At 41.7% G+C, this 14,208-nt stretch overlaps 1 protein-coding gene across 5 annotated transcripts in view; it reads right to left on the reverse strand.

The window, feature by feature from the left end:
- Positions 1-651: 651 nt before the first annotated feature.
- Positions 652-14,208, reverse strand: part of LOC108935714 (glucagon receptor-like) — a 37,333-nt gene continuing 23,776 nt past the window's right edge. For 2 of the 5 annotated variants that reach the window (XM_018754535.2, XM_018754534.2), the window contains exons 2-14: positions 12,276-12,397; positions 11,414-11,510; positions 10,905-11,012; positions 9,807-9,895; positions 9,382-9,485; positions 8,859-9,027; positions 8,438-8,597; positions 8,273-8,333; positions 7,422-7,491; positions 5,300-5,388; positions 4,678-4,819; positions 3,220-3,261; positions 652-3,109 (exon numbers count right to left, since the gene is read on the reverse strand). In XM_018754535.2, the coding sequence (XP_018610051.1) occupies positions 2,783-3,109; positions 3,220-3,261; positions 4,678-4,819; positions 5,300-5,388; positions 7,422-7,491; positions 8,273-8,333; positions 8,438-8,597; positions 8,859-9,027; positions 9,382-9,485; positions 9,807-9,895; positions 10,905-11,012; positions 11,414-11,510; positions 12,276-12,329 (1,512 nt within the window). In that variant the 5' untranslated portion in view covers positions 12,330-12,397 and the 3' untranslated portion in view covers positions 652-2,782. Of the gene's footprint in view, positions 3,110-3,219; positions 3,262-4,677; positions 4,820-5,299; positions 5,389-7,421; positions 7,492-8,272; positions 8,334-8,437; positions 8,598-8,858; positions 9,028-9,381; positions 9,486-9,806; positions 9,916-10,904; positions 11,013-11,413; positions 11,511-12,275; positions 12,398-14,208 lie in introns of those variants that run through there. The other 3 variants (XM_018754536.2, XM_018754537.2, XM_018754538.2) reach the window with 3 other exon arrangements.

Raw genomic sequence — 14,208 nt, forward strand, 5'->3', positions numbered from 1 at the left:
CCCAGACAGGAGACCTTAAAAGGAAATGAAAGCAAACACTGGCTTGAGAACACGTAGCCACCTCTACCATATAGACTGCATGGAAACAAATGAAGTGGACCGTTGCCAGTAGACAGATCAAATTGGCCACTGAGAACAATGTAAGTAGACCATAGCGTTACATAACCATTTTTTCCTTGTATAATCAAATTAAAGAATTTGTCAAGATTCAAAAGTTTTTTTTTTTCTATGATTGAAGGCATTTTTCCTTGGTTATGATGATGCAATTGATGACTGTACTCTTCCTTCTATGGGGAAAATCTATAGGAGTTGCATGAGAAATAACCAGACAGAAACAATCACTTTAAAACAGTACTTTAAAGTGTTTTTAACGCAAATTAAAAACTTATCTTTACTTTTTTCAACTCCTTTTTATGTTGTTCTCAATAAACAAACAAAATTGCAGTAGTCACTGATGTACTTCCAACTTAAGAGCAATTTTGAACATTGTTTCATGCAAAAGGTAAATAACATCTTACCACACCAGCTTTCTATGAGAAACAAAACAGACAGACGTTTATGCGTACACACAAATACATGCAAACACGGAGAGGAATGCTAAAATAACACACTGCATAAGTTCATAATGCACTTGTTCAGTTTGCTGTTTTATTTCTGTCTGTTCAAAATGATACCCATGGCAAACAGCACACAAAACACGTTTATTCACAATTAGGACACCCTGTCCTATCACACTCTGGAGAAAAGGACAGAAAACCATGGAGAATGTGCATTGAATATGAACCTGTCATCAGGAAAGACCCAGCAGCTTCCCAAAGCCTTAAATTCACAATGACTGCTGGCTTCAGTGGGTGCAGTTTAATTAAACTCACAAGACATACCTGCTGTGAAGGTATTGTTTTGGTCACAGTTAAAGTGCTGTGTCAAGACTAAGATAAAGAGTACATGCAGTGCTTACTGTATGTGCCTTGTTCTGTTTGCAGCTGTGTGGGATTGTGTGTGTAAACATGGATCCACATAGGCATGCATTATGCAGAAGAAGAGAAAGGTCTTCATTTAATAAAATTGAAAAGTCTGATTTCACATTTGAACTATGCTGTTGGAAATTATTTTTTCATACTTGACAACATTTCTGATTCAGGTCATTCATTTCAGTTGTCCTTCAGTTTATTTCTTCTCTAGAGAGTTCTTGCACATCTTTGAATTGTATTTTGGGTTTTGCTGAAGGATTACCCAACTAGTAGTAACCCGAATGGAATGGCATGTCTCAATAATGTATATGCTATGATAGTCATGCTAGTTGAGACTGCAATGGACTTGGTAAAGATTGCTGACTCTGTCACCATCTAAACAACCCCATATCAACACAATACCACCTTCATGCTGGATAGAGGGTACCTGACAGGCACAACTCATGCAGTCACCTTCTCATTGTCTTACAATTACTTACTGATTGTACCTCAGAATCTCACATTTCCACTCACCGATATGTCTGCTGAATTCCACTCTGAAACATCTGATTTCTTTTTTTTTTGTCAGGGTTCAAGCAGGTGTACTCAAACTTCTAATTGGTATTCCACATAAGCACCCAATTGCTTTCATTTCAGAACAAAGGCACTCTGTCTTTTTGGGATCTGATTCACATCACTACTAACTTTCACATTGTTCTGATGCCTCCCAAAGGACACATGTACTTGCATTATAAAAAGTCTACTAACATTGCTGCTACCCCTACTATTACAAGAAGAACAAGAAGAACATCAACAACAGCACTGTTCCAGGTTTTCACCTTCCGTCTGTTTTTAAAAAAAAAAAAAAAAAAGTAAAGCTCATACTTCGGGTAAATGTGATGTTGGAAATCACTATGGTGTGTAATTTTTTTTCGTTTCACCCATTGCTGCTCTCTCATGCTCTTATATAAGCCACAGCAGAATTTCAAAGGAATTTTTGGAATTCTATAGACGTTCCCATGGGGAGTCCTCAAACTCAATGGCTAAAATTCATTCAGAGTCCAGCTAATTCTTAAAATGCTTTGAGTTCCAGCATTCCAAACATCCCAGGACAACCGAATCTGAGAGAAACTATCTGCTGGATATGGCTGGCACAGTCCTTTCTTGGCAGAGGATTAACTTATTGTTGGGATTCCCTTCTTAACTCAGTTCATGATGGAATATAACACCATTAATTAACAACATTTAATCACATTAAAGCATCTTTAATGCTGACAAACTACTGGTCCAGGCATCAATACTTATGGATGGATTTGAAGACTGCTTTTTTATATTCTGTTGATATTTCCTGGGAAAAGAACATGTGTGTAGAAGTCTTACAACTCAAGTACCACCACTGACAGCAGATGACACAATTTTGACACGAAGCTACTGAAGAGGCCAGAGCTAAGACTCTTCACTCACTTGAGGTTTCTGTGTATGTGTTGTATGACTGTGATACACTAGTTCACCTTTTACAGTCTGTTATACATACTTTTATGCAAATATCCTGCACTTTCAAGGTCTTGCAACTAGTCTTTGTCTATAACATTGAAACACATAAATAAACCCGCTCAGCAACCAAGAACACCTTACGTGTTCCTGCTAGGACCTCCAAGAGTCTTGCTGAGACTCAAGAGGAGGCTCATTGGTCTCTCGGGCCATACAGAAGCCAACAGACCAGGAAGGGGGCCACTTTTCCGGGCCAGCACCTCTGTGTCCTGGATGCTTGTCTTGAATGGGCCTCGATTTGCGATCGGGGGAAACAAGAGTAAACACCGTGGTTCCACAAATCAGAAGTCATTCTCAGCGCTCTCCCCACTAGGCATGCAACAGTGCATTTTGTCCTCCAGGCAGATGTTCTCTATCAGGGTACTGCAGCTGCTGTCTCCTTGTGGCAGGGGTGGGAACTCCAGGCCATCATCTAGTTTGGCAGGCACCAGCCTACAATTCTCCTCATGGCTGCCACTGGGATGACCAGGGTCTGGCGATTTCAGGGGGCATGGCATGTGGAGCACAACGCTGCCCTTGATGTGGGGGGTGTGACTGTGACGGTACTGCTCCTCTATGTCATTGCCCAGCTTCCAGCGCTTCCACTTTTTTATCATCTCTGACTGCACCTGGAAAGGAACAGGAAAAAAAGGACAGTGATGTTTGACTGAAATAAAAAAAAACAAAATTCAACTGAGACTAAACTACAGGAACTCAAAAAACAAAATTCAAGGCTCACCTCCTTGTTAACAAAGCAGTACAAGACAGCAACCAGCAGACCCTGTAGGAATGACAACAAGCCCTTGAATCCCATTTAGAGCACTTGCTGATGTTTTTTTTAATTTAACTATTCTTGTTCTAAGTCATAGATTGAGGTTAAACCTCGGATGTGTCCTAGAATAATCCCATGAACAGGAGACTACTCTGAAATAGTCAAAAGTATAATTACTCAGTTCAGCATTAAGAGTTCCAAACAGGAAATTTTCCCAAGAGATGGGGCACCATTTCTCCTGTTACTGTCAATCACTACTTAAATATTGACTAAAATCTATTATGTGAGCACAAGGAAGACAATTTCTTCACAGAACAGGGGAATTTTCAGTGAAAGAGGAGCTCTTTGTCCACCATGAACCATCATAGGAGCAACACTCCTTGAATGGAGAGACTGCGCAGCACGCAGCAGGAGATGCAGCAAACTCATTACAATTAGCAATCAAAATGATGATGAATTCCAAAGTCTGAGATATTATCTAACCAAGGTTTGCGATTAGTGTTCTAGTTTTTTCTTCTTAAAATCATGGCTATGGAAACTATTACCACTACTACTATTACAACTACTACTAGTACTACTGCCACTGCTGCAATTGCTGCTGCTGCTACTAGTACCCACACACACACTGTCTGAAACCGCATGTCCCCAGCGAGGTTGTGGCGAGCTGGAGCCTAACCCGGCAACACAGGGTGCAAGGCTGGAGGGGGGAGGGGACACACCCAGGACAGGACGCCAGTCCGTCGCAAGGCACCCTGAGCAGGACCCGGCAAAGCTCGCTGCGCCAACATGAAGATTAATTTCTAATGATAATAAAACCCAAGATTTTCCTCAACAAACTCGTCAGTTTTCAAACTCTCTGTTGGCCTATCTCAACAGGTTTAAGGAGGTTTGAAATAAAGAGTCGTAGCCTCTTAAGTACAAAGTTAGGTAATTGGTTTTAGTTCGCATTGAGCTATAAGATTAGTTTTTTTGATTGAGGGATGATGTGAATTGAGAGCTTAGAATTTTAGCTTCTGGGGCTATGCTGTGCTTTTTCACAGACTTAAAAGTTGGCGGTGAAAAAAAAGTCAGTGTGTCATATGTTGGCGAGTTCATCTTCCATACACTCCTTTCAGTGTGTCTGTACATCAGTGAAACAGTTCTTCTGTGTGTGTGTGTGTGTGACTTGGTGTCAGCAGGTGGCACAGGGGTTAGAACTGCCACCTTACACTGAAAGAACCCAGTTTTGAATCCCATCTCCTGCTGTAGTACGAGGTACTAAGCCTAAATTGCACCAGTAGAAACTACCCAGCAACATAAATGAATAAATCATTGTAAACAGCTTAATATTATATGTTGCCTTGAAAAGGAAAATAAGCTAAATGAATTAATGTACATGTGTCAGAAGTAAGTAATTGTTCACATTGTAGAGTGAGGTTGGCTGACCTGGAAAGAATTGAAAAAGAGGTCATAAAAAAGCTTTGCAAGACGCAGCGGCCCTTCTTGTACTTGTTCATCAGTGACAAAGGCCGAAAGGATAATGTGGATCCCTAAAAGGGGGATGAGGGTGAGAGTGGACTTTGCCAGACTGCAAGGAGAAAAAAGAAAGAACGGGAATCAGTGCAGGATGAATATTTAAAAAAGTTCAAATACTGTAGTCAGCATAGCTTTTGGCTTCAGTGAGAAAAAACAAAGATGTACGAGTGGTATCCAATATTGAATAATTATTGGTGGACCAAACAACAGCAAGACACATCTGTAAATATAGAAGGTTCTTGGTCTAACTCTTCTCCATTCAAAACCACCAGCCAGTTTTACATGTCAGTATGGATGCTTACTCTCTTCCAGACCTTCACAGACCCCTTTATGGTTGCACAACTATTAAGATTACTCAGCAATCTTTTAACAATTTACAGTTCATCCCTGCTCCTTGGGAGTACCTTTCAGTAGTGTGAGCTGCTACAATAGGCAAGTAAAATAAATACTTACATAAATATAATAGTAAACCACTGAAGATATCCATGACGGCTAGCTCTAAGCAAAGGATAAGAGGAGGAGAAGAACATACCGGAATTTATAGTCTGTGTATCTCATCTGGTGTGCCCTCAGTTTGGACATCAGGATCCTGATGATCTGGATGAAGATGAAGAAGTTGATCTGCGCAGGAGAGACAATCACAAACAACTGGAATGGGGCAATGTTTGATTCCATGCAGCTCTGATGTATGATCATGTACAAAACACTTATTAGTTGGCCTTATTTGCAGTTCAGCATGGGTAATAACTGTGGACATATTTGCAATCACAGTGCTAAACCTTTGTGGAAATGGACAGCAGGTGATCCGTCTTATGATAATTGTTGAAAGGCCATGTCATAACAAGTTCATATCCAGCAGTGAGCTATGCTTAAAACCAGAATTTCTGACTTGACAGCAGATGCTTTATTTGAATTTCTATCTTTTAATGTTTTATTTATCGGTTTTGCTTGTTGCTGGTTTTTAATTTATGCTAAAAGGCATGATGACAAACTTGTTCTTACCATGAATACCCCCAATTTCTGACTCTCTCTGTCTGAAATTCAAAGGTTTGAAGGAAAATTGTTTTCATTAAATTTTTGTGTAAGAATCATTTGTAATAATCCCTCCTTCCTCCAACCAGACACAAACATACTACAAGCCCTCAAAAACTGGTGGAACATTCCTCAAGCACGCAGCCAACCAAGACAACTGGCACCTGACAAGTTCACGTGTGGCAATATTGTGGAAGCCAGCCAACACAGAGGGGCCTCTCAAGTCCACCTCCGTGTGTTAAAATGGGGCCAGCAATAGCCCAGCTCTGCAAACTCCATGTCGCTGTGGTGAGATAACAAAGCTCAAACCCCTGTCTGAGCTACTGAAACCCTTAACGTGATCAACCACTCGGAAACTGCTAAAATAATAACAATTATGTCATAATTTTATTTACAGAGTGCTATTCACTGCCCTTGGAGCACTTCACTGCCCAAAAGAGGACCAAAGGTGACATACAAATGAAAAACAGCTGCAAGACATTTTGCTGAGCTCATGTCCTCAAACTAGACATCCTGTTGAGGCAGTATGGTTTATGTGCCTGGACTTCAGAACCGTGCTGTATAGTGGCACTGACAAAAGGTGGGCCTGAGTGAGCAGCAACACGAAAGCTCCCATCACTCATCTATCACCAGGATGAGTTAACACTCCGTGGAATGTGGCACACGCAGGAGGCAAGGGTGGTTCACCCCAGTCCCTGGTATGAATGCAGAGAACACGCCTCTTGAGAGAAGCCAGAGGACTAAGGAAACAAGGAAATGCAAACACTTCAACACCCCGGTCTCTTCAGGGGGAAGGAGAGGGCAGGAATTCCTGCGAGGAGGGCTGGGGAATCTGCAACTTAGCCAGGCTTCCCATCCAAGGATCAACCCGTTACTCTGAAGCATAACACAATGAGGAACTCTTTGTTCTAGCCCTCCTCACATGGTTATCAAAAGTGTGCAGGAAATAACAGTTTACTTCCAATTAAACCAACAACAGACTGGAGCTGTCAAGGCCCCTGTACTGTTCCATGCTGTATCACGCCCACACAAGTAATTCATTTACAGATTCACTACCAGCATCAAATTAGCAGCTTTGAAGTACAAATTGAAAGAGCAGTAAGCAAGGGATTGAGAAATAAATGCATGATGAAAATGTCCCTTATTTTAAAAAAATGACAGCTGTTGACAAAAAGGTATGCATTTTCCTGCATAAAGGACAGTGAGTGAAACCAGTAACATTGCTCAATCCATTAAAAGAAAACAAGTAAGTAAAAAAGAAATTAATAAAAATTACTTTTTTTTTTTTTTGGTTTTATTGGCGTTTTAAATTTTTCCATCGTTTGGGTAATTTTCACTCACTTAGACGCAAACTGCTAGTCCATTGTGGGAGTCCAGAGGCTAGAGCACATACTGGATGGGATGCCACTCCATTGCAATATTACACATTTACATTTCTTTATAGTGAACCAACTCCATTAGTACTGTTCTCCATAATTTTTGCTATTTGGACAACTAACTAATGTCATTCCAAGAAAGCAGCTTGTAGAAATGTAGAAGCTTGCAGAAGTGAAGAGCAGAGAGTCTGGAAAGTGAAACAGAGTCAGCCGGACACCAACGATGTAGAGAATACAGGCACTTACCAGAACTGCCAGCAATATCGGGGAACGAATAATCCACCAAAACCACATGTTGTAATTTTTTTCCCAGCACCTGGGGATCAGAAGCATTTGTTCTTGATGTTCATTAATAGGTAGCACGGATCCTCTCTGATCCTCTACAACTTCTTGAAGCATTATTGATTCTACACACCCTATTTACACAAGCCACCAGGACCTGTTCATTTTTATTAATCAAAAAATAAAGAAGAAATGACCCAGCCAGGATGAAATAAATAGTGTCCCCTCAAGAATAACTGATGACATGAATGGGGATCAGAAGGTCACATGGAGAAAAATGGGAATAACAGCCATTAATGCCATCACAATTGGCCAATTTATAATTTTCCCCATACATATATCAGGAATTTGTTCTGGACTTTATTATAAAACCAAGGGGCTGTGCAACTAATGGCTGCTAACCCTGCCCAAAGACATATAGCTCACTCATTTTGCTTTCCTTCCTCGTCTCAAAAAAATAATAAAGAAGAATTTAACTGGCACAAAGATAAGGCCATGTATTGTTGAAGCACAATATTACAGTTTCAGTATTGAAAATTCTTACATTAACAACAGTTTCAACATAATCCAATATAATCCCTTTTAGCTACTTAAAATTCAAGCTGGCAGGAAGATTATAAAGTTGTTTTGTTTTCTAAAATAACTTTCAACAGCTATTTCCACAACGAGAAAAATAACTACAAAACGGAAACTTCGGGGGAACTAAACCCACCTCCATTCTGGTGCACTATCGCTGGGGGCTGATTTCATACAGTGTACATTCTATTTAGTCAGCATATAAAGGCGTCAACTGAAAGAATTAAAGTGTTACTTACTCCTTATTCTCATACAGGTACTTCACTATCACCCAGGGTAGCACAAATATAAGTGGAGCGCCTGTATGACACAACAGATTCTCAGACATTGGTATTTTGCAATTACAATGTGCCAGCAACCCTTTTCCCCTGCCAGGGGCACAGTAAACACATAGGTACACTCACCCCAGCCAATGCACAAGTAGATAGTGAAGTAGTTTCTCTCGGTGAAAACAGTTACAACCAGCAGGTTGTACAGGTAGATGCCTTCCACTAGCAGCCAGTAGTTGTTTGCCATAATACTGTACTGCATCATCACCATGGTGATGCGGCATCCTATTGCCACCTGAAATACACACACGGAAAAGGACAGATGACGATCCACTTCACTTTGAATTCAGTGAATATTGTTCTAACTACCATCCTGAAGGTGTTTGCGTGTCAAAATTTTAATTAGATAGAGATCATTCAATCAAACCAATTGTTCCCTCTTGTGTCCCCTAATGGCTTCCTCTGCATTACATTTACATTTATTCATTCTGCAGTTTTTTTTTTAATGCAACTCACATGCACCTGTCCTGGTGCAAGCATGCATGAGTAGGCGCACCTCACTGCTGACCTGCAACTCCACCTGGCAGTCGTTTGCAATGTCATAAGGAGGGATATTGACGAAGACCTTGTCCAGAAGCGCATCTTTCAGGAGAATAGAGAGCGCCCGTAAGATGAACGAGGCAAACAAGTTCATGTGGATGTTGTTGCGCATGCAGTGGAGTCTTCTATGGAGGGAAAAGGAAACACAACAAAAAGCACTGACTCATCAAACTTAGACCCCAGCTCACCGGCTCAGGGATTAGGAGAACCTTTCAAACGGCAACAGAATGCGTCTGGATCTCAGCGAACATCAAATAAAGCACAGGCGTGAAGAGACTGTGAAATCTTAGTACATTATACAACTTTTCTTGAAGTTTATCCCTTTCCTTCCAGAATAGTGTTTGTCTTTTCTTCGATGACTCAATTATCTACCTAGCTGGCTCTGTCTCATACCTGAATACCTGGATCAGCCCTTTGTCTAAACCTCTCTTTTTTACTTTTTCTTACCTTCCTGTCCCCTCTCAAGGTGCATTCCTCACCTGAAGGCCATCAAGATTCCGAGGGCCAAGACCAGAGCACCAAGGGAAATAGAGTACCCAACTGTGTACATCGCCCGGACCTTGCTGAGGATTCTTCCGTACCGCTGTTGTGGAGACACACACATATGGCCAAGAGCGTAGAGTAATCAGTCTTTCTGCGACCACCACACCCCTCGGGAATCCCCCAACATGCAAGACATACCTGTACAACTTGGTACTTTATTCACTCATTCATTGTTATACACCTGTCTAAATGTCTTATTTATTTACTCCAGTCTAATTCAAGTGTCTTCTGTCACTGTGTTGTATGTATGCTACTGTAGCCTCGTACAATTTCCTGTGGAATTAATAACGTTGCAATCTATCCATACATCCTGCCACCTGTCTGTCTATCCACCATTTGGATATGAACACAGGTAACTCACCTGGTCATCTGCTTCACATTCACTGGTATTTCTCACGTGGACCCACTGCCCATCTGGGCCACACTCCCAATACACAAAGCCATTCTGGACTGGACAGAGACAGTGACATCTTTAATAGAGTAAAGATCAGAAGGTCACCACTTTTGATCCTCTATTAGTGTACATCCACTGGTCTCCAACAACATTTTCACAAAGTTGTTATAAGACTTGATCAACCCCTACACCCCAACCAGACTGCTACGCTCTTCCACATTTGCTCGCTTGGTGGTCCCACGCACAAAAGGTAACGCACAGAGGTTCTCTGTTCTGGCTCCGTTGTGGTGGAATGACCTCCCCACTCACAGAGAACCAATGAAACTCTGATCACATTTAAAAAGGGTCTGAAAACTCATCTCTTCCAGAATAACTTCACCCATGATTTCTTAAGTTCATGTAAGGTGTATATGTTCATGCACCATAACTTTAAGATCATGCCTAGATAAGCCTTTAGACAGCTACTCCTGTAATGTATGTAGATGTTTATATGTATTCAAAAAAAAAAAAAATTAGTAGAAAGGTGATCAGGAATCGTCAATATTTTGAAAGTTTTATGTAGCTACTCATGTGATGAACATTGGTGTATATGATGGAAAGAAAAAACACGAACTGTACTTAAGAATCACATGTTTGCAACCATGTCTTTCTTTCTCCTAATTTAGTGCAAAAATTGTATTTTCTGTGAGATGTATGTCGCTTTGGAGAAAACCGTCTCCTGAATGAATACATGTAAATGTAAAGTATAAAAAAGCGGACATCCCAGTGAAAAACACAGCCCTCAAACGCATTTTCTTTAGGAATGGAAAGTATTTTTGCAACACTTCCCAGCTTCAGAGCATCTTCTGTAGATGGCCACTTCCCTTAACCGTTATCAGTCTCTCTAACACCGTCTCTCTAACACCGCTCTCTTCCTATACTCTTTTGTTGTTTATCTCAACAAAAATGTTATTTTGTTCACATTTGCTTCAACCCATTGCTCATCAGCCTCACACCTGGAGCTCTACCACCCTCTGGGACTCATTTTCTGCCTGGCCCATGTAACTACTTCCTGATGGATCTTACCTTTGTGGTGCCATGGCAGGTACCAGGGGCAGGCCACCCTCACTGTGCTATTGGGCTGTCCATCTGGCCAGCAGGCATACCTGTCGAAGGTCCTATTGCACACCACACCTGAGAAGTAGAAACCATGAGAAGTAAGATGTTACAGCAGATACTTTCCCCTACTGCCCACCTTCATCACTTCTGCAAAAGACATTTAACAGTCCCCATGTTTCCAGTGGGAATCTCCCTTCAAACTGTCCTTCCAGTTTTTGCAGCAAAGATCTTCAGAAAATCAAGACCCTTGCTGTTAGTGGCAGATGTCATTAGAGCTCAAAAAGTTTTTTAGCTTCTTAAGCTATTTAAGGGCCCTAAGTCAATGTTTTACAGAGCTTTGATCTTCTCCCGAGGACTGCAATATGTGTTCAACCAAATTCCTAAAACCTTCAGATAATGATATCAGGTTTAAAATTTAATCTTGAAATATTGCATTCTTATGTTGGTGATGTCAGTGCATTTAGTGAGGCTCTCACCTGTGGCTGGCGGTTCACTGCTGATGTTATGGTTGCACTGCTCCTTGTACTTCACCCATTGTTCCACCAAAGTCTTCAGAGATTCGGCATGGGAGATCTGTAGGTCACAAAAGGCAGACATACTGTACATCAAACAAAAATGCCTTCTGTTAACAAATTTGCACTCATGACATAGCTTATGCAAAATGTGCAATACAATGTGCTACTATCAGAGCAAGTCAATACCTCCTATAAGCGTACAACATCAGGGGCCTTCTTCAGAGTAAAGCATACAACTTTTCAGTTAAAAACCTAGTTATTTAACCAATTTTACACTCACTGCCTTCACAACTGCTCTGTTAACAGGACTGCCAGTGCTTTTCTCTCATTTCGTAATGGCTTATTGGTAAATTATTGTTTTTCCAACAGCTGCATTATCACTACCCCCACAAACACAACTCATTTTGAAGAGGCTGAATCAGCTCCCCCATCTATGTTGCTTCAAATGCAAACAATGAAGCTTAACTGGACATACCCAGTGTATCATTTGCTAAATATTTAGCTAACTTGGTTCCTGATGTTTTCAATTCACTTTTGATATAATACCGTTACCATCATGTTCTTACTATGATCATTTATTGTCATCAGTCTCACAGTAGTAGACAATGACATGTTCATCCATTGCCTCTTTTTGCCTATACTCCCCTCCAGATCACCACCATGTGAGGTACCCACCATACTGGGCCTCCCACACAGCTTCTACAAACATTCAAAATCTTGTTGGAAGAAAAAACAAGCAAATTGAGAATCCTCGATACACAAAAGAAGGATGTGGAGACAAGCATGAGTGATGTAATGTGTTTGTGTGTGAACAAACCCCTACCTGGAAGCTGGCAGAGAGCGTGAGCAGTGCCAGGAGAATGAACACCTGTGACATCCCTCAGTCCGGCTGCCAACTGGGAACAGGGATAGAGAAGGAGGGCTCACCTGGCCTCACCACGTTACCTGGACAGCACAGATAAGCCCTGTCACTCAGGGTGGTGATGATTCTCAGTTACCCACACTTGTCAACGAAGGAATACAGTAAATGAAGCATGCAGGTTTGTTGCCATACGGGATGTTTTTATATGCCTCGCTACTTTTTCTCTTTTACTCACAACTTTCCATGTGGGCTTTATGTTTTTCATACTTACCATTCTGACACGCCAACGCATAGCGTTTTAATATGAGAGCAAGGGCATCTGGCCATTATACGACACATGTGAAACACATCGCACAACAACAGGACCAATGCTCCAGGGAACACAAATTAAATCCAATAAAATGTGTGAAGAGCTCCCCCTGAGAGTTCTCACAGTCTCAGACACGTGCACACACACCTGCTCAAAGCCTGGAATCGCACATCATCAATATGGGCCTTTGGGGAGAACCAAAACCCACACTCAGAGGTTCGATTTAGGGTTTCAAGTCAGACTGTAGTAGTGCTCTGAAATGAGCAATCAACTGGTGCTAAGGGAAGTGGAGCACTAATATGCTTGGCGGTCCATCATTGTAAAAGGTTTGGAGGACGGGAATGTCCATTTCACCCCTTTCCTAGTCACAGAATGAGGCCCTGTAGCCACTGGTCATCCTCACCATCATCATAACCACAGTAATTATAATTGTAGTATTCACCTGTAGACCAGTGGATTTCAGAACAGTGTTAATTTTAGATTATATGACAGCATGTACCTTCAAATGGCAGCAAGAACCAGGACATACTTGCTTTTTGGTCTGACAGAACAACAATGTGGAATTGAGATAAAAAGGGAGGGTAATGTACGGATTACAGCTCAGATAAGTATGTGGAGGAACGGTTCAGTGCCACTGATGCTCCGGAAACAGTTTCCATCTGGCACCAGAACATGTTGAAATGTTTAATGCAGAATGTTTCAAAACACTACAGTGAGATGGTTCCCTGGGTTGAACCCCAGATTCTGCTGCCATCCCAATTTCAGCAAGACAGGACTGTGCTGGTTGGCAGTCTACTGTGGCCCCAGCTGTGACCCCTCTGAAGTCCAAAAGGTCAGGTGGCTCCATTATCAGTCGGTCGAACAAAGCTCCTTGATAGCCATCCCACCTGCAAGACCCCATGCACCCCTATCCCAGTCACCCCGCATTTCATCCGACGTTGGAGAACAGAATGAAATCTGAAACGTTTCTGCAAAAAACACCACCATGGCAAGATTTTTGGCTAAAACGTTTCAAATTCCATTCTGTTCCAGTCTCTAGCTGAGGATCAGCACTGGTGCATTGTGGGTTGACAAAAAAAAAGTCCCATCGACAGGACCTGCTCTTGAGATACCCCAGAAATGGCTGAAACCAGATGGCTTGGGCCCTCCTGGACGAGGTGTGCGAGAACGTAACACACCTCGGTAAGGAAACAAAGTCTGTCTATCGCTCCATCAGTTGCAAATTTACTCCCTCTGTCTCTAAGGCCAGCAGAGATAGTATCAGAGCTAAAAGCCATGGGTGGGTAATTAGCCTCATTACTCACTTTTAAATGGACTCAGGATATAACAATATTTATTATAGAGATTATAGCCATTAAGCAGATCTAAATCCTGAAAGTGCAGGCGAGTACAGAGAGAGGGCAGGACCTTCTGGAGAAGACAGAAGACAGCTGGCAAGCTGAACACAAACAGATGATGTTCATAGATGATGGACAGCTGGCTGCATTGCAGAGTTTCTCAATGAAGGGTATCGTCATGGGCCATCATGGACACTCCACCTGTTGAATAGGTGGACTGCAGCAGCAGGTCTTTCTCTGGACCTCA

Source organism: Scleropages formosus, chromosome 8 (assembly GCF_900964775.1).
Source record: "Scleropages formosus chromosome 8, fSclFor1.1, whole genome shotgun sequence".
NCBI lineage: Eukaryota > Metazoa > Chordata > Actinopteri > Osteoglossiformes > Osteoglossidae > Scleropages > Scleropages formosus.